At 51.8% G+C, this 18,789-nt stretch overlaps 1 protein-coding gene across 4 annotated transcripts in view; it reads right to left on the bottom strand.

Moving 5' to 3' along the window:
• Window positions 1-4,552: 4,552 nt before the first annotated feature.
• The window catches only part of SRGAP2 (SLIT-ROBO Rho GTPase activating protein 2), a 254,878-nt gene continuing 240,641 nt past the window's right edge, over window positions 4,553-18,789 (bottom strand). For 3 of the 4 annotated variants that reach the window (XM_019976412.2, XM_070767834.1, XM_070767833.1), the window contains exons 19-23: window positions 18,395-18,474; window positions 16,182-16,362; window positions 14,594-14,740; window positions 10,304-10,628; window positions 4,553-7,983 (exon numbers count right to left, since the gene is read on the bottom strand). In XM_019976412.2, the coding sequence (XP_019831971.1) occupies window positions 7,600-7,983; window positions 10,304-10,628; window positions 14,594-14,740; window positions 16,182-16,362; window positions 18,395-18,474 (1,117 nt within the window). In that variant the 3' untranslated portion in view covers window positions 4,553-7,599. The other variant, XM_070767835.1, reaches the window with a different exon arrangement.

The following is an 18,789-nucleotide window of genomic DNA, read 5'->3' as shown; positions in this document are numbered from 1 at the left end:
GGCAGCCCCACCCCCAGCCCAGTGGCACCAGAACAGGAGCCCGTACCCTCGGAGGTGCGCCCTGCCCCCACCCCCACAGGCGTGACCCAGAGGGGCTGCCCTGCCGGCTCGTGCAGCAGGACCAGGAGAAACGTCCCTCAGACCTTGTGTTCTGCACTCAGGATTCCCAGCTTTCCCCGTCTGCTATACAGTAGAATTGTACTTCCTTGAGACCCTCTGATTTGGCAGGGCCATGTGATTTCTATTTTTTTAATTTACTTTATTGTTTCCTTTAAAAAAAATCCTTTTGCTGTCATTTCTTTTTCTTTTTTCTCTGCATTGGGTATTTGTTGCTTTGCATAGACTCTCTCGTTGCAGCAAACAGAGGCTACTCCTGGTTGCTGTGAGGTGGCTTCTTTTGTGGCAGAGCACAGCCGCTAGGTGCGCGGGCCTCAGCAGTTGCAGCCCGTAGAGCTCAGGCTCAGCAGTCGTGGCTCACAGGCTTAGTTGCTCCTGTAGCACATGGAATCTTCCTGGGCCAGGGATCGAACCTGTGTCTGCTGCATTGGCAGGTGGATTCTTATACACCACGCTGCCAGGGAAGTCCCCACGTGTGTTTTCTTAACCAAAGCATTTAATTGCTGATGTAGAAACCGCCCACCCCCCCCCCAACTCCCAGCCCCCGCCAGCCCCTGTGACAGTGTGACTCTGTTAGATGTGGTGATCAGTCTGGGTCCCTGAGTGACTATGGAACAGAGACCCCCATCCCCACCCCCCGCTGGCCCACAAGGAAAGGATGTTTTAAGTCACGGAGATTTGCAACTTAGCCAGCTTATGGCTAAAGCTCGACTCATTTGCCCCCAGTGAGCCTGTCTGGTCCTTACCAGCACCCTTGCTCTCGGGGGCAATGACTGTGTGTCTGGCATCTACCAGGAAGCTGGCCCTGTGGGTGCTGGGTGCTGAAGACAGAAGGGGAGACCTAGGCACCCCCAACCCCACTGCCAGGAGCGTGGTGAAGGCCGTGAGAAAGAGGCTTCAGCAGGGAGTGACTTTGTGAACTTGACCGAGGTGGGCTGCAGGGAGGTGGGACCGCTAATGACCGAGAAGAGTTTGTGAGAAGAAAAGATACTCAACCAGACTCTGGAGGGAGGAGGGCTGGGCAGACTGTAGGGGGTTAGAGGTTCGGCAGTGTAGGCTGCGGGAGAACATGCAGAGGCGCAGGGGTGTGCGGTGGGCGGCGCTGGGGACTCTGAGCCTCGCCGGCATCCTCTGGGAGGCCACACCCTCCCTGTGGACAGAATGAGCGAGTATCTGGCCTGTGGTTTGCAGCCGCTGGTCCCAGCTGGGCAGCCTGGCCCTTGTTTAATCTGAGGACACTGGGGGACTTCTGAGAGGAAGAGGGAGCCTGTGAGAGGCCTCATCACATTCTCCTGGGTGGCTCTGAGGAGTCGTCAACGTAGAAGTGGCAATTCAGAGGAAGCAAAAGGACCCCAGGTGGGATGTTGGGGGTCTCTGATGGCAGCTCTCGGGGAGAAAGCGCACATCTGCTGCTCCAGAGGGAGGCCGCTTGGGGTCGCAGGAAGGGCAGGGCTTTGCCGTCTGGGGTTTGAGTCGCGACCTCACTTGCCTCGATCAAGTCCTTTGACCGTTCTCATCCATTCGGTGTGGAAACAAAACGAGGTTCAGGGCCCACTACCCGGGAGGGCCTGAATGGATGCTGGCTGCCTTTTCTGCCCCGACGTGGCTCGAGCTGTCAGCTTCCTCACCTGCCTCACGCCTTAGAGCAGAGGAGAGGCAGGCGAGGGCGGGGGTCAGACACGCTGCAGGGCTGTGCGAGCAGGTCTCTGGGCGGGGGAAGAAGGACAGACCTGCCGTCAGGGCCGGGCTGCTGGTGGCCGGAGAAGGTGTGGTGGGGGCTCACCAGGCCGCCGTGCGTGGTCATCCTTGGTGTGGAAAAATGAATGCTTCACTCATCCTCCTAACTCTGCAGACCTCCTCGTCGCCATCCCCTCCCACGTGTTCAGCTAGAGGCTTTGCCTCTAACTTTGCTGCAAATAAAGAAGTTATGGACAGGCAATGCCCTCCTCTTCCCAGCCCACCTCCCCTCCCCTGAAATGGACGAAGTGCCTCTTCTCTGGCCCGGGCGGCCCTTCCATCTGTGCTCTGTAATTTTGCTCTTATTCTACTGAGTCCTGCCCCTGAGCAAACCTGCCCCCATACTGTCCATTTTAAGAAGAAAAACCTGGGCCCTTGACCCCTTTTGATGCACCCCCATTCAAAGCAACCTAGAGAAGGAAATGGCAAGCCACTCCTGGATTCTCTCCTGGAGAATCCCCATGGATAGGGGAGCCTGGCGGGCTACAGTCCCTGGGGTCGCAAAGAGTCGGACACGACTGAGTGACTAGGCATTCAAAACAAAGCCTTGAATGAACTGCCAGGACCTTGACTCTCCCTTCCTGACCCTTCCCGTGTGCTGCCAGCTGACTCTTGTCAGCTTGTTTCCCCTCTAAGGCAGGTGCTATTGACACGCATGACCTTTGTCCACTGGCCTCATCTACAGCCGATCCTCGTTGCAGCACTTCTTCCCCCCAGGATTTCTGTGACTCCCCAGCCACCCACCTCTGTCACTCACCCCCACTGCCCTTCCCCAGCCACCCACCTCTGTTACTCACCCCCACTGCCCTTCCCCAGCCACCCACCTCTGTCACTCACCCCCACTGCCCTCTCTGCTGGCTCCTTCCTCTCCGCTGGATCTCTAATTATTGGGACCTTCTCTTTCCCCCCATTTGTGTGTTCTTCCCGGGAATCTCCTAGTTTGAATACGTCTATACCATAATAGCTTCTACATTTGTGTTCAGGTATGATCTGTATCTAAATCTCCATATCCAAGAGTTATGTGATCTTTCCACCTGGATGCCTAATAGTAATTTCAGTTTGACCAGACCAAGCAGAATTCTTGAGTAATTTTCTACTTTTCCCTAAAATAAGATAGGCACTATCTTATTTTTAGAGTAACACTTATTTTGCTTATTTCTCTGTCCTCCCTGAAACCAGAAAGCTCTATTATCTATTTCTCCTGTTCAATACTGTATCACAGTGCTTGGTGCACAGTGAGGCTTAACTGACTAGTGAGTCTTTGGCATGTGTAATACACAGGGTTTCTGACTCCTGAGTGAAAGGAAGCTTCATATGCCTATGGGTATACACATTTAAATTAGATCATCATAAAGACTATTTCCTCAATTTAGACCCACCTGGTCTTCTTTTTTGGTTTCTATTTAGATCAAAGGAGTGTTTTTTGACTGTGTTCATCGTCACCAGTTTCTATCAGGCTCCTGTCAGAATATGTGAGATAAGGGGACCCAAAAGGATTACCTGCCTATGCCTTGCTGCTGCTGCTGCTAAGTTGCATCAGTCGTGTCTGACTCTGTGTGACCCCATAGACGGTAGCCCACCAGGCTCCTCCGTCCATGGGATTTTCCAGGCAAGAACACTGGAGTGGGTCGCCAGTGCCTTGTCCAGCCTATGCCTTAGGACTCCCTGAAAAGGCTTTTGGGTCCTCTGCTCACAGCTTAAGCGTGAGCTCCATCTCACAGCTTGTAACCTGCTATCAGGAGTGATAACTCATCCACAGCACAGGGAGGCAGAACAGCTTCAACTCTGACTTAACCAAGACTAAGAGCCCAGCAAGAGAGGGTCCAGCTGGAGCTTTACGATAAAACAAGGGAGAAGAGATGGCACGTTAGAAGGGCATGAGAAAGCTGAACAGAAAATATACCAAAAGCAGGTGGCAGTGGCAAACCTGAGAGAGGACGGAGCATGTCTGGGATAGGATACCTTGTGTGACCCTTGAACACTGGGTATGAGATCTGACCCGCCCCAGGGGCCTCTAGCATTAGAGTAAGCTCACTAAACCTAAGTGTGGGCCCGAGGGGCTGCAGGATGCATTTCAAATGATTACCTTTGAATAACGTCATCCTTGAATTTATGATCTGCTAAAGTCAGAATCTAAGGGAGAGAAAGCATTGCTTCCCACCCCACGCCAGCAGCACAAACATGTGCGTCAGCCCTTCTTGCAGACACAGGGGGCTGCCAAGGGCAGAATGACCCAGGGCTTTGATTATGGAAGAAATAAAGCCTTCAGTCAACCTCGGTTGTGGCTGGTAAAGCTTCCAAGCAACTTTGCAGGCTCCACTCCTGAAAGTGGGGAAATCTGACTAGAGAAAGCAATGAGAACAGTCCTCAGTGAAAACAGCAGAGGTGGATTCTGTGAAGGAAACAGTTCTCATGGCAACAGACTGCCCAATGGAGAGGCTGGAAGACTTGCTACACAGTCTCTTAGCTTCCACTCATGGGCTAGATGAAAATGCTGGGGGAAAATATCCACACTCCAGACGCACCTCTGCTGTGTCTTGCTGGGGAAGGGAGGAGACAGTTGGCTCCCGAGGTCACCCCATCTCTCCTGTTGCCAGGCAGGGCTCTATTAACCGCAGACGAATCAAAATCCCTCCCGGGCAGTGGGACTCCTGGATTGGAGATGTCAAGCAGTGGAGAAGGGATAGAAACTGCAGCATCGAAACCTAAAAATGTATTTTATTTCGAAGTTGTGCTTTGGATTTTCCCCAATCCAACATCTGTTGAGTGACAGTCTTAGGTTCACACAAAGCATCTCCAAGCATACATACAATATTCCAGTTATCAACACTATTTTAAAGAATATACCATTTTACACAAACGTGACATACAAGTCAGACGTCACAACATTGCAATTCCCTGGAAGATCTAACTTCTCTTCTGAACACGAAGTACATATACACCAGCCCTTCCAGTGGTCTGTTCATCCTGTTGCTGGCGTCATCTCTCCTCATCTCTTTGGGGAGAAACCAGGGCGCCCTGAGGAGGTTGGCTGAGACCAGTGTTTCCAGTTTACAGGCTGCTGGCTGCAAACTCCTCTCTTTTCCAAACTGGGATGCTGGTAGCTCTACCCCACCTGTGTCCCAAAGACTGACCCATCAGAGTCCACACCAGGAAAAGGATCCAGGCCTCCAGGGGCAGAGTGGGGCTCTTTGAAGCATCATGCTGGTTTAGGAAGCTAATCTGAGGAAGACTGGTCTCCCGAGACCCTGGGTGGCCAGCTCTGCTTGGCTTTTCGGTGTAAAAATCACAGTGTGTAACCTCGATTCCAGTTGATCGCAATGAGCTCTGCTGAGAAGGACTCTCCTCCTGGGGTTCCTAGTCCTCAGGGCAGGACCATCTCATCGGTGTCAGGAGCACCAGAGAGGGGAAGACAACTCAGTGCCCAGAGAGGGGGTAGCAGATGAGCACTCACACACTGTCTAGTCCGTGATGCAGATCAGCAGATGGACCCTGACCGCAGGATGGTGAACGCACGTCAGGTACAGGGCTGAAAGAGACCTAAGGCAGGAGCAACAGAACAGGTCCAAGGTGTTGTCACTAAGGAAGTTTTGCCTTTTCTTTCTTAAGAGAAGGACGTGCCAGGAAAAAAGGAAAAGGGCAGGTGTGGGCACCAATTTTGGCCAGTCAGATCAGAAGGAATGTCGAGTGAAGGGCGGGGTTTCACTTTCAGCAAGGAGACAGATCCTTGGCTATGAAAGCCCTCTGTTGCCTCAGGGCCTGCATAAGTTCTGGTGACAGACAAGGACAGGCCACCACACAGAGCAAAGAAGCTGAGGATCCAGAGGACTGTGGGTTGCCTCTCACAGGCCGACACACTCACTGAAGGAGCACTCCATCTTTCCATCCTGGCCTGCGGGATGATTTTCCTGATGCCGCAGGCTACTTTTCTAACTGGCAACTTTCCATAGAGCTCCTCTTTTCCTTCACGCTGAAGGAGGAAAATCCTACCGCTTTCCATAGAGATGACTACCAGCTTCCAAATGTTAATCTGAAAAGGATCTTTTAGGCCAACGTTAAGACAATTTAGATTTTCCTATCTGAATGGCAACCCACTATCTTTCCCAAGCTGTGAAAAACAAGGCAAAAAGCGCAGTTTTAAACACCAGAAAACAGAGAAGAGGAATGGGTTTCAGCTTTAACTCGAGTAGTCGTCTGAGACCCGTGAGCCTGGGGTGTGCCCATCCCTAGCTCTGGTCTCCCTGGGACAGCATGATGCTGGGAGAGTTGGGGGAGCTGGGACTGTGGGCACCAGATCTGGAGAGGGATTAAAGTAGACAAGATTTTTGCTTTTTGGAGGAGAACCATAAAGGCCAAAGGGAGTCCAAGAGTCAGCATCCGATTTTCGATTTTCTTAGATTCAGGCCTTGGAAAGACTTTAAAGCCCTCGGGGCCAGAGTTCTCTAAGTTGTCCTTGTCCGGATAAACAGAGATCAGTTTTAAAGGGCTCTGTCTCTCTTTAATCTAACTAGGGCTCCCCAAGCCCCATTGGTCCCTGAAGAGAGACCTCGTAGAATGACCCAACTAGGGGGTAAACTTAGAATAAACTTTCATTTGGGAATGATTTTAGGATTAGCAAAGCTGAATTTAATTTTTAATAGGATAATAAATCTTATGTCTTAAGTACCCAAAAAAGTGGGAGGAAGGACCCATTTCTTACCTTTTCCAAACCTGCCACAAGTACAATAAAACTGTCTTAAGACTCTTTACCCTAAAAGGAACCAACTATAAAACTGTCTTATACAGGAAGATGTCTTAAATGGAAAATTGTCCATCAGAGACAAAGATAGGACCCCGAGAAATGTCTATACATTCAGAAAAACTTTAGAAGTTCCATAAGATTGGGTTGTAGTTCCAGAGAATGGAGGAGAGCAAAAGCAAACACCAATGACCAATTCACACCAATAGAAAGAAGACAGAAACTGCCAAGCCCAGACAGTTTACAGGATCCAGTCCCATCCTGCTAAATTTCGTATGATGGAGAGATTGCAAAGGCTAGGTTCTCTGGCCCAAACAGAATGAGATTTGTAACGGAAACAGAGACCCCTGGTGGCTCCTGTGTGAACTGCCACAATAACTTACAAAGAGACGGTCTATCTAGAACCAGGGGAGGCTACACATGCCAGAGACTAGAAAAATCCACGTGTGTGTGTGTGTGTGTGTGTGTGTGTGTGTAAAACGGAGCATGGACTATATATGATCCTCTATAACCAGTGTGTGTGTGTGTGTGTGTGTGTGTGTGTGTGTGTGTGTGTGTGTGTGTGTGTGTGTGTGTGTGTAAAACGGAGCATGGACTGTATATGATCCTTTATAACCAGTACCCAAAACAAGACGCCACTGAGAGCCGCTGCTGGCGGCCAGCCGTCTGGTTAGGCGTCCCGTGTGTCTGCGGGGGCTGAGCCGCTAGCCCAGGGCCCCTGACTTGCGTTACCCGACTTCACAGTGACCGATGGCGGACAGATCCATCTCCGGCTAACCTAAGGACTGCATGTACTGTAGCTGGCTGGGTTACCGCGACTGGGGGCAGCAGGGGGCCGGGGGCAGGGCGATAATGAGGGCTTCATTCTCAAGGTTTTGGGTGACGGGAAGGCAAGAACAACTTAGAACCTAAGTTTCAACTGAAGTCCCCAAGCTAGTTAAATAGGAAGGTTTTTAATAACAGTCAGTCCCTCTAGTCCCCTGTCTAGGATAATTAAATTACGCCCCTCAGACAGTACAGGACTTGTCAGTGGACTGTGCGGAGGCGGAGGAGTTGACGCCGGGGCTGGTGGCGTTCGTTTTGGGGAAGACGGCGGGCTTGGGCCGCGTGGCCGGAGGCTTGACGGGCGCCGCCATCTTGACAGACTTGACGGGCCGGAAGGCGCAGGCGATGTCCCCCGCCGTGCTGGCGCTGCGCTGGAAGGCGGGCTCGGGGTCCTTGAGGAGCTGGGTGTGCAGGGGGCTGGAGGGCTCCGAAGTAGGGGCCACTACGGGGGAGGTCTTGAGGGGCTCCAAGGTGTCCAGAACCACGTCCGGGGTGTGCTTGACACTGCTCTGCCGCTCCAGCTCCCGCAGCTCATTCAGGGCAGAGTTCATGGTCGCCTCAATATCCTGCAGACGGGAAAGGAGGGCGTGAGGCTCATGGAGAGATAAGCCCCCCCCGCCAAGGTCCTATTCCAACAACGTGGGCCGAATCGTGGAGAAACCACCTGCAAGGTGTCCAGATGATTTTATCCAGCCCAAACCCTTTAATATGTGGTGTTCAGATGGGAGGGAAGGACTTTCATTCTCATGAGGTTTTCCCCCCTTTAGACAGAGTGGTTGAAATCCTTATTAAACACAGTCCTCAGGTTTTATACACATGCACTGATGTATCTCGGGATTTTTTGTTGTTGTTGTTGTTTATTTGCTAAGTCATGTCGGACTCTTTTGCAACCCCATGGACTAGTGCCCAGCAGGGCCCTCTGTCCCTGGAATTTCCCAGGCAAGAATATTGAAGTGGGCTGCCATTTCTTTCTCCAGGGGGTCTTCCTGACCCAAGGATCGAACCCACGTCTCTTTCTTGGCAGGCAGATTCTTTGCCATTGAGCCACCTGGATGAGATGACATGTAATCCAGCAGGGAGAGGAAAGGTGGATGAATTAGGAGTGGCCACGAATTTGGTCATGAGTACATGGGATTCACTATCCCTGGGGTGCATATTCTACTTGTGCTTGAAACTGTACATAATAAGGATTAAAAAAAAAAACAGTGGTAGAGATGAAGTATGATCTTTGTTATCTTGGACTTTAAAGGCCAAAGGTTATGAGGGTTAGTCCCTCCTCCTCAAGGGCTGAGGGACGGTTCAAGAGCCCTGGCCCCGAGGATTCATCAGGACATCCCCCACCCCTCCCTGCCCCACCCGACCCCATGAGAGTGTCCATCTTGATGAAGCCATTTCCTTCCACCCATCACCATGGGAGGGGACCAAGGAGTGACCAGGACGGGGAGCCAGAGCCCGCACAGGCCAATCTCCATCAGGTCACTACTCCAGATAGTAGGAAATAGCAGCCCTAGCTCAGGGGCTCAAGGCAGAACCAAAGACCCTTTGTATGCAGCCAGCTGCCTCCCAGGAAGACCTCCCAGCTTCCTCCCCTCCTCTCCACACACTCTGTCTGGCACCCCCAAACAACCACACAACTCCTCCTTTGGGATTAAAGTCATATGCAAAAATTGCAAGTTTTAAGCAAAGACCTATAGGGTGATGCATGCTTTCTGTTGACAGTGGTTCAATTTCACTCATTCCTCCAATGCTCTCAAACCTTAAGGTTTTTGTTCAGAAAGAACTCTGTCTCCCTCCTTGGTCCTGTTCTGCAGCTAGAGTTATCTATGTAGCTATTCCAGATATGTAGCTATTCTGACATTCCTAACACCTGGCCAAAGAGGGAGCTGGGAGGATTCCTGGAGTGCAAGGCAGAGTGCAGCCAAGAGCTTAAGGGGGACACAGATACAGAAGGCTAGCCAAGCAAGACATCTCAGGCCCGTAGCTTAATACTGTGCTTGCCAGGCATACCCTCCCTAAGCAGAGCACCACAATTAAGCCAATAGAGACCACGCCCGGTCTCTATTGCCCCCTGGAAGTTGGGGTGAGGGGACTCTCAACTCGGTTGAGGCAAAAAAGGGCAGCAGTGAGCCCTTAGTTCCTACCTGGTCTAATGAAAGTTATAGAGTTGGGAGAGACGTCTGAGTGAACTGCTTGGAGTGGCCCCAAGAGACGGATTTTTAGAGGTGGGGCTGGATCTCTAATAATTTCATGGAAAACAGAGATTTGTCAGTGTGATGCATACATGGATGGAAGACCCTGTAACCAGGGGGCTCATCTCCACTGTCTCTGGAAGCCTAGGCTGGAAACCTTTCTGGTACCCGAGTCCCCAGTGGCAGAGTAATCTGGGTCCTTCACAACCAGGAGCAGATTGTTGATTGGTCATTGGTCTATCACTAGGAACAAGAGATGAGCCTCAGGGATGATGAGGCTGGCACACTGATATGGAAAGGTGGCCAGAACCACCTCTGAGTCTCACCACTCGGGCAATTTCACTGAAATCTACCAGGGTCTCAAGACTTGAAACTTGGGCTGAATGGGCTCCATCAGAAATTCTCCATCTGTAACTACTAGCTTTAAAAGTTATAACAAGCTTGCAAATAGCTCATGTATGAGCAAGAAACATGCATTCTTTTATTCTGTCTGAGTTCTTTCTGGGGAGAGAGGGGTTGACGAATTTCTTGGAAAGTCCTATGATCAGGTCTAAGTGTCCAACAGAGCCTGAACTCAGGGTATAATGTACAAGGCACATTTCTGTCTCAAGTCTCATCATCATGAGCGTGGACGACACTAAGCAGCCGTGGTGAGAGTAGACTCATGATACCCATTTGCCCAAGAGCCCCCAGTTACCTGTGCAATGACCTCAGGGTCCATGGGCCGGTGGTTATTGAAGCTTTTTGACCTTCCTGCTGTCACTGTCTTCCGGATCTGTGGACTGTCCAGCCTATTCTTCAGCGACGAGTGGCGGCTGATGGAGTTGAGGCTTCCATGCCCACTGATGGAACACTTATCCGGCCCTTCCTTGGGGAGGCTCTGGCTCAGGATGGGCTGGGAAGACGGGCGGCAGCTAGCCCCCACCCCCGGGGAGGCGGAATCAGTCAGGGAACTGCTCAGCCCGTGGCCATCGCTCCGAAATGTTTTCCGGATGCTCCCAGATTCTGGCCGCTTCCTTTGCCTTCAATGACAGACAGAGAGGCAGTGTCATCAGGGAGCCTTGGCTCCGAGGAAGCCAGGGTGAGCTAGACAGAGGCAGGCGTGGGACCCAGAGACTCCGGGGAGGAGAGGATACAAAGCGCGCCTCTCTCGTTTCACCTTCCCTGGCTTTCTCTGGGTCCGTCCCCCTGCCACCCCTGGCCTGGGCAGAGGAGAGACGGATACTTACTTGGTGGTCATGGGCTTTGAGTTCTTGAGATGTAAGGTGCTGTCAGAAGAAACGTCTGATTAAGTGAAAGTTTCTAATGGGAGGCAGACTTATGAAAAGCCACCCTCCGTTAACTGCTTTGAGTGGAAACCAGGCCCCAGATAGGGAAAAAAAAGTCTCATCATTACCAAGGAGACAGGGAACTGATGGCAAAGGGAGAGTTGACTTTCCCAAATTTCAGCATGTTTCTTAGTCCACTGACGAGACTGTAATTATTTTGGGCTTTGGCAAGAGGTTGCTGTTGCTTACTCTGTAGATATCGAACGGTATTTTTCAAGAGGCTGCAATGCTACAGAGCTTGGGCCACATTTGTGCATTTTCTAGGGTGGAAATACATCTATATGACCCTAAGTCATCCAGCACTGGGCTGAACCCAGGCTCTGAGTCAATTTGTTTCAGCCCACTAAGGCTCTCAGATGAAATGGTTTGGCAGAATCCTACTCATACAGGTGCTGCCTGCTGCTGCTGCTGCTGCTGCTAAGTCGCTTCAGTCGTGTCTGACTCTGTGCAGCCCCATAGATGGCAGCCCACTAGGCTCCTCTGTCCCTGGGATTCTCCAGGCAAGAATAATGGAGTGGGTTGCCATTTCCTTCTCCAGTGCATGAAAGTGAAAAGTGAAAGTGAAGTCGCTCAGTCGTGCCCGACTCTTAGCGACCCCATGGACTGCAGCCTACCAGGCTCCTCCGTCCATGGGATTTTCCAGGCAAGAGTACTGGAGTGGGTTGCCATTGCCTTCTCCAAGGTGCTGCCTTGGAGATTACTGCCGAATAATTTCATTATCTCTTGGAATCATATTTAAAGGATCTAAAGTAAGAGGCTATGTGACTTTTGGTTTGGGATGGCCACTGGGCAGCTCTGATCTTGAATCTACTAAGGGCCACGGAGGCTGAGGTGGGAGTTGGGGATGGAAGAGGGGAAGGATCAGCATGGTAGGCCCTGAAGATAAGGAGCTAGTCCTTGGGGCAGGACCAGGATTCTAGCCAGTCCTGGTCCTATTCACCAGGGAGGTCTTCCTCATCAGAAATCCCTGGGCCTGGCTGGGATCTGGCACATTGTAGCCACTCGTGAAGCTGCCTGTCTCAGTAGCTTTAACCTTGGGGGTCAGCCACTCTTGAGTGGATAAAGGATGTCCTCAGAGTCGTATAAGGTCCAGTTGAAATGACTTTTCTTCCTCTGCAAAGTCTTCTCTGGCACCCACCCCCACTGATAGGCAGACTCGATCCCTCTCAATTCTGTTCCTTCAGGGCATCTATGGAACCACTTTTTAGTTACCTGTCTGTATGGTGTTCACCTTGCCAGACGGAGAGCTCCGAGGGCAGAAAGAAAGAAAAAGTTTGAAAGTCAAGTCGCTTAGTCGTGTCCGACTCTTTGCGACCCCATGAACTGTAGCCTACCACACTCCTCTGTCCATGGGATTTTCCAGGCAAGAGTACTGGAGTGGGTTGCCATTTCCTTCTCCAACCCAGGGATCGAACCTGGGTCTCCCGCATTGTAGGCAGACACTTTACCATCTGAGCGAGGGCAGGGAACATCTTCCTCCTCTCTGAATGACTTGGCACAGCAGCAGGTGCTCAATAAATGTGTGGAGTTGAAATGAAAGGCCACGCCCGAGTAACTCTTTGCTGATTTCCTCTTCCCACTTGAGGAGGGCTGACTCACAAGGCCAAAACTGCTGAGGAGGCAGACACATGGAGCGGCTGGTGTGGGCCAGGCCCCCGGGATGTAAAGAGAGGGAGACAGCGTTCCTGGTGTCAAGGGATCTGAGTCCAGCTTGAGTCCTGAGATTGCTTTGGGAATACAGAATAAGGGCACCTAACTCAGCCCTGAGGAATTCATGGGTGTCAGAAAGGCTTCTCCAAAGAGCTCAATCATCAGACCGAGTCCTGAAGAGGGAGAAGAATCGACCAGGTGAGGAGACAGCAGATGGGAAGGCCCAGGGGTGAGAGAGAACCCAGGGCTCAGGAGAGAACCCAGGGCACTCAAGAGAAGGAGCTTGTGGGGAGAGCTGAGTGGGGCGGGAGGTATGGCTGAATCAGTCCGAAGGGCAAGATGCGCCGGGGAACCGCTGCTTACCCCTGACCAGCGGGTAGTCTGGGCAGACCGCGTCCTCCAAGAGCCCATCCTGTTACCCCAACCAGGGAGTTCACAGGAGCTCTACCAGATGTTCATCTGTTGACTATTCTGGCTACTACCCTCTACAATTCCTTTGTACAAATGGCAACAAATATATGACAGCTTAAAAATATGTACCAGAGAAATTAGCTAACTCTCCCTCCACCGACCTTGCCTTGGTTTCTGGGTTAATTATAGGCTTACAACCTTATGATTATAGGCTTATAATTAACACAGACTTGTAAATAAGGAAGAAAATGCGATCTGCCCACAGTTAACGTTTTACTAGCTGGCCCTCCCAATGGGTATGAAGCTGGAGGGAAATGAATAAAATCCTCAGTCTTTTTTACCAGTCTAATTTAAATTAGAACTATACTGGCTAAGTGAGCTGAATCAGCTACTTTACTAAGAAGAGGGTGAAAGAGCCACGTGCCCCAAACACTCCCCCTGCTACCGTCTGGTTGGAATAAAGCCAAGAGATCTGGGCGACCTGGTGCAGTTTAAAAACAACAAGCATCTTTTATTCTCCTTCCAGTTTCAGTATCCAGAGGCTACGGTTAACAGGTTTTCAATGTGCAAATCATTTCATTCCTCCAAAGCCAGAGGGGAATAAAAGCTGTACATCATCTCCAATCCATATTCATCGGGAGCGCCCTGGGGCTTGTCATCCTGCTGGCACTGGGCCAGGTTTCAGGGTCTGGCGGAAAGAGGTCTGCAGGCTTTGGGACTTGGTGTCTGGCCCCTTGAGATGAGATTAGTTCTCCAATAACCTGAATGTCTCTAGGGGAGGCAGCAGCACACGGGCGTGGAATCCCTCTAGATGGCCAGATCGGTCGCGAGCAGAGTAAAAACCTCAGGATGTTGCTAACAGCCACAATGAGAGCCGGGGGCCAGAGTTACGAGCCTGCTGGACGGAAGTGGGCATCTGCACAAGGACTAGTAGGGCAGGATCATACACTGGCTAAAGCAGTGGGGGAATGGCAAATTGTTTCTTCTGGTGTGAAAGGGCATGAGGAAAGGGAGCTGGGGTTAGACAATGAATGAAGACCTCAGGACGGAGCTTTCCGTGGGCGGTGGGGAGTGGTCTCCTTTCCTCCAGGGGAGTGAACACAGGATGAGGGAGAAACAGACACAGGGTAAAATAAACCATTGGGGGCAACGCGAACCTGGCTGAAGACACATGAGGCTTTGGATTTTTGAACAGACAGGGCCAAGGAAGATGTCCAAGACTATTATTTGAGTCAAAACTGAAAACGAGAAGGCACCTCTGAGAAACAGCATAAAACTAAGCTGTGTGAAGTGACTGCAGCTTTGCCCAGAGTTTTCGCAGTCAGACGGCCAGGAAGGTCTGAGCGGACAGCCGCTTCGGGGACAGCGGGGTGCACCCGGCCCTCAGGGTGACGGCCGCGCGCTGGGCCTGTGGACGGGGTCTGTGGACGTCTCCTTGGCCCTGTCTGCCCTGCAGCAGCCGCGGGCACATGCAAGCGGTCAGGTGGGCAGCAGGGGCCCTACGCACAGCACAGGGATGGAGGTGGCGGTTAGGCCAGAGGGTGAGGCTGGGTGTCGCAAGTCATTCAGGGGAGCAGAAAATGAAAAGCAGAGCTTACTTGTTGATGTTTGCAAGATAAATATCGGCTACATGACCCCCACTGGGACAGCTGGCCCCCGCTCTGGCTGTCACCTTTTCTTCAGGTGGCTCAGAAATGACCTCAATCTCAGACTTGGGGCTGGACCTCTCCACGACACCGTCCTCGCTGGGGCAGGAGGGGCAGGCAGGCAGGGAGGAGGGGAAAACAACAACAACACAAAAAGCAGTGTTAAATCGGCAAGATGGCCCCCCCAACACACACGCGACCCCGCAACGGCTCTGAGGCAGCAGCGACGCCTGGCTGGGCTCGGGGAGCAGAGGCAAGGGGAGCTACGGGCCTCTGGAGGGTCACTTAAATACAAATAAATAATCCTGCCGAGTCCTGCGGGGTCCTCAGCTCCTCCGGAAAGCTTGGCTAGGGGACACCTGGATTCGTGGCATCTGCCTTCTACCCCTTGCTGCTCTCCTGGGGCCGCGGTGCCGGGGCCACCTCCTGCAGGTTGCGGTTTATGTGCTCAGGTCCCGAGCAGCACTGGAGAGGGACAGTCAGCTCTGCCGCGGCTCTGGAGGTGCCGGCGTTGAGGCAGGACCCCGCCACACTCTGTCGTAGCGCATCCAGCCCCGCTTAGAGTGTCCAAGCCGGTCCCACTTCTTGCCACTGCTCTCCCGGGCCCTCTGGCTACTGATGACAAAGAAAGCCCCTTCTCCCCCACAATTCATCTTCTCTCGGTCCTGCGGTGAAGTCATAATGCTAAATTTGGGAGGGTCCTGTCCGCGCACAGATGGCCACCAGGTGTGCGATGTTATCAACAGGGAGAGGACTTCCCCGCAGAGCGAGCCGGGGAGAGGCTTGGGAGGGCGCAGACTCATTCAGGATATCAACCTTTAAAAAATAATATTAAGGGGAGGACTAAAAACATTGACAGCATCGCATCCAAGGGGAGTCGGGGGCAGAGGCGGGGCGCTGGGCAGTGGGCAGGTCTGGGGGCCACGGGGAAAAGCCTTCCTGACGGGGAGATACGGCTTCAGAGGGTGGGACTCCACAGACAGCCCACGCAAGGAAGTCTGTCTGCGATCGGCCCACGGCCCTCGGCTCCCCGGCGTTCCTCCCCGTCCTCTCCCCCGTCTTTCCCCACATCAACCTCATTAAATGAGCTGGGTTATTTCCACAAAGCTGCTTACGCTACATTTCTACTAGAAAATGAGCCCAACATTTTCATTTGCAAGTGGACAAGTGCCATCAGTGACCCAACAGGTTGGGGTGAACACGATTGTTTTAAAAAAAGGAAAGAGAAATCAAAACGTTTTCCCAACCTGATCGTTCCAGAAAGGAACTGTAAGTGGTCAAATAATTAGCCCTCATTATCACTCATCAGGTACATAATTGTGGATGAGCATGGGCTGGGGGAGGCGGAGATGTGACTGGCGGAGGAGTAGAGTGGAGAGATTGAAAACAATTCTCCACCGTGTCTGACTCTGGGCACTCTCGCAGACCGTGCGGGCGCCCCCTAGGGGCTGGTCTCCCTCATCCTCCTGGGCTCCAGAAGTAAGGACTCGCTCCCACAAGGCGGCCAGGGGCCCCTAAGGGTGCAGGGCGCCCAACGTACGTGTCTTGGACCACGATGTACTGATGGGGGATGAGACCGTCGATGCCGTTGTGCCGGCCTTCCCACCAGTCGTCGGAAGCCCGCTGGTAAAGCAGCAAAGATGCCCCCTTCTTGAAGGACAGCTCTCGGGCCGTGCGCCCCACGTAGTCAAACTTGGCAATGGCCTCGATGGGCTCACACTCTGAGAGGGGTGGAGAGAAGCAAACAGGCTGCTGGGACTCAGACTCGGCAACTGGGTGGAAGAGCCCAGTTAGCTGAACTCACAGTGGTGGGAAGATAAGCTAGTGTGAGAATAAGTCACGGATGATACACAATAGCCAGCAATTCCTGAGCAGATGGTGCAAACCCCTGAAAGCACTCACATGCCCTCCCTTGCCCTTGCTCCTGCTGTTCCCTCCACCTGGAATCCCTCTTTCTCTCTCACCTGCCTGAAGAAACACACTGAGTCACAACTCAAACATCACTTGCTTCCTCGAGTAACTTCCTTTCTGTTTCCAGAGAGCCTTATGCCAACCCCTATCATCGAACCTGCCATACTGTAGTTGTAAGCGTTATTTCCTTTTTGGCTGTAAAATAACTCCATTAATTTAGAACACTTATTATTGCATTTTAAATAATCTATTTAGGTTATCCATTCCCCCTACTAGAACATGAACTTTTAGTCTCTATAAAGAGAAAATAACTTACCCAATCAGCTTTCCAAAGAGCAAAATATGGAAATATATTTTGTGCCCAGTACGTGGAAAAATGCACATGGAAGTGATTTGAAGAATTAACAGAGGTTTACGAAGGCAATGTACTTCTACTTTTGTATAAGCTTCGGCTTCCTCGTCCATAAAACGAGGAAAAGAATAGTGCCTTTTTCATGAAGTCGGCACGAGGAGTCAATAAATAACCATTTGTAAAGGTGCTCAGAACAGTGAGGGCCCAGAGTAAGCTGCCTGCATCAGTCACTGTTATTACTGTATCATTTTCATGGTCTGCTCTGGGCTGCAGGTAGAGGTTGGACAGCAAAAAAGAGGGATCCTAGAAATCAGGAACTTAGGGTTAAAGTCAGATATTCTGAGTCATGGAAAGAAACACTGCTCTCAAACAAGACCACACCTAGACAGTCAGGGCTGCTGCATCTGCTGGAGAATTCGGTACAGCAGGCCTGTCTAAATGTCCCAGGCTCAGTTCCGTACAGCCTTGGATTTGTCTCTGGCCTCAGTTTTCTTAACTATTAAATAGCAGCTCTATTGATTTTACTAGGGAGTAAGAGATGAGACACATAAAGCCTCTAGCAGTGCCGGGGAACACTAGGCTCTAGTCAAATACAAATTTCCCTAGTTCACTGGCGCTCCTCCCATCATGTGGCAAATTATCATATCGATCCATTTGACCTTAGGAGCCAAATAAGCAATCCTAATTTTTTTTTTCTCCTTTAAAAACTGGCTTAGGATTACAGAATTCATGGCAAGGCAGGGAGCAGGGAACACTGAAGACTGTGCCATTTCGTTCTCATGCCCAGAAAATTCTGAGGCCCCCTGTCAGCTGCCGAGACTTCCAGAGCCCAGGCGATCCAGAAATGGAGGTGCAGAAGTATTGGCAAGACAGGGAATGTGCTGGCCGGACAGACCCTAATAAATCATGGGCACCGCCAAGGCCCACGGACGACAGCTGTGCATTCCAGCTCTCGACGCACACCCGCCAGGCCGCGCAGCGCATGTCTGCGCTTTGGAAGGGGTCAATTTTTCCAGTCGGCAGGCGTGAGAGCATGTGGTTTCTGCATCCTGATTCCCAGCCCCCTCTGGCTTGCTTCTGCTGGGTTCTTGGCATCCAGCTTCCCTATCCCTGGGCTCACTGGTTTTCAAACGAGCGCTCCTTCACTTTGGTCTCCAGCTACCTGGCAGGAGTCTGGGCTGTGACAAGGGACTGACAGTATGCTGGCGAGACAGCCAGATGAGATAGGAGCTGGGAGGTGGGCGAGGGGCAGGGAGCTGGGGCGAGAAGGGCGGAGGGCTGAGGTCCAGCCCTGCACCTCTGCTCTAACACAGAGACTACTCAATCTGAGGGGGTGGGCTGTCCCTCCAAGAAAGGGAAGGCGTGAGCATGGGAACCAGGAGAGCTGGGGGCAGCTCCCAGGAGACTGCAGGGTGGGAGTACAGGATGTGTAACCGCTCCTTTCTGCTTCATGCCCCAGCGGCCCGTTGACCCCACTCGGGGCCTCGTACCGTCATCGCTGGTGTGGTGCTCTGTGGTCACATCCTGGGTTGAGTCTTCAGCCGAGGTAGTCTCTCCGTGAGGGCTGTCACTGCAACAGAAGCAAGAGGAACCAAAATTCTTATCTTCTCTTTCACACAGCTTCCTTGGGCATGGAATCTTACGCTCTGATCACACACTACAGGCAGATGCTTATAATGAAACACAAGGCTCTGGGAAGTCTCTAGGCTAGCTCCTGCTAGCTTACTACTGGAGACTACATGGAACTTACAAATATCTTGACACAAAGGGAACCTCATTTCAACTTAGAAATCTTTTCAAAAATACAGAATGACTCAGGTCCTCAAGGCTCATTTCTTTAGGTGAATTAGTTCCTGGAGGGAGCAAGGTGGAAGGGAAATACTGG

The sequence above is a fragment of the Bos indicus genome, chromosome 16 (genome assembly GCF_029378745.1).
Source record: "Bos indicus isolate NIAB-ARS_2022 breed Sahiwal x Tharparkar chromosome 16, NIAB-ARS_B.indTharparkar_mat_pri_1.0, whole genome shotgun sequence".
In the NCBI taxonomy this organism is placed as follows: domain Eukaryota; kingdom Metazoa; phylum Chordata; class Mammalia; order Artiodactyla; family Bovidae; genus Bos; species Bos indicus.
The sequence above is the reverse complement of the archived record's forward strand: the minus strand, read 5'-3'. Positions and strand labels throughout refer to the sequence as shown.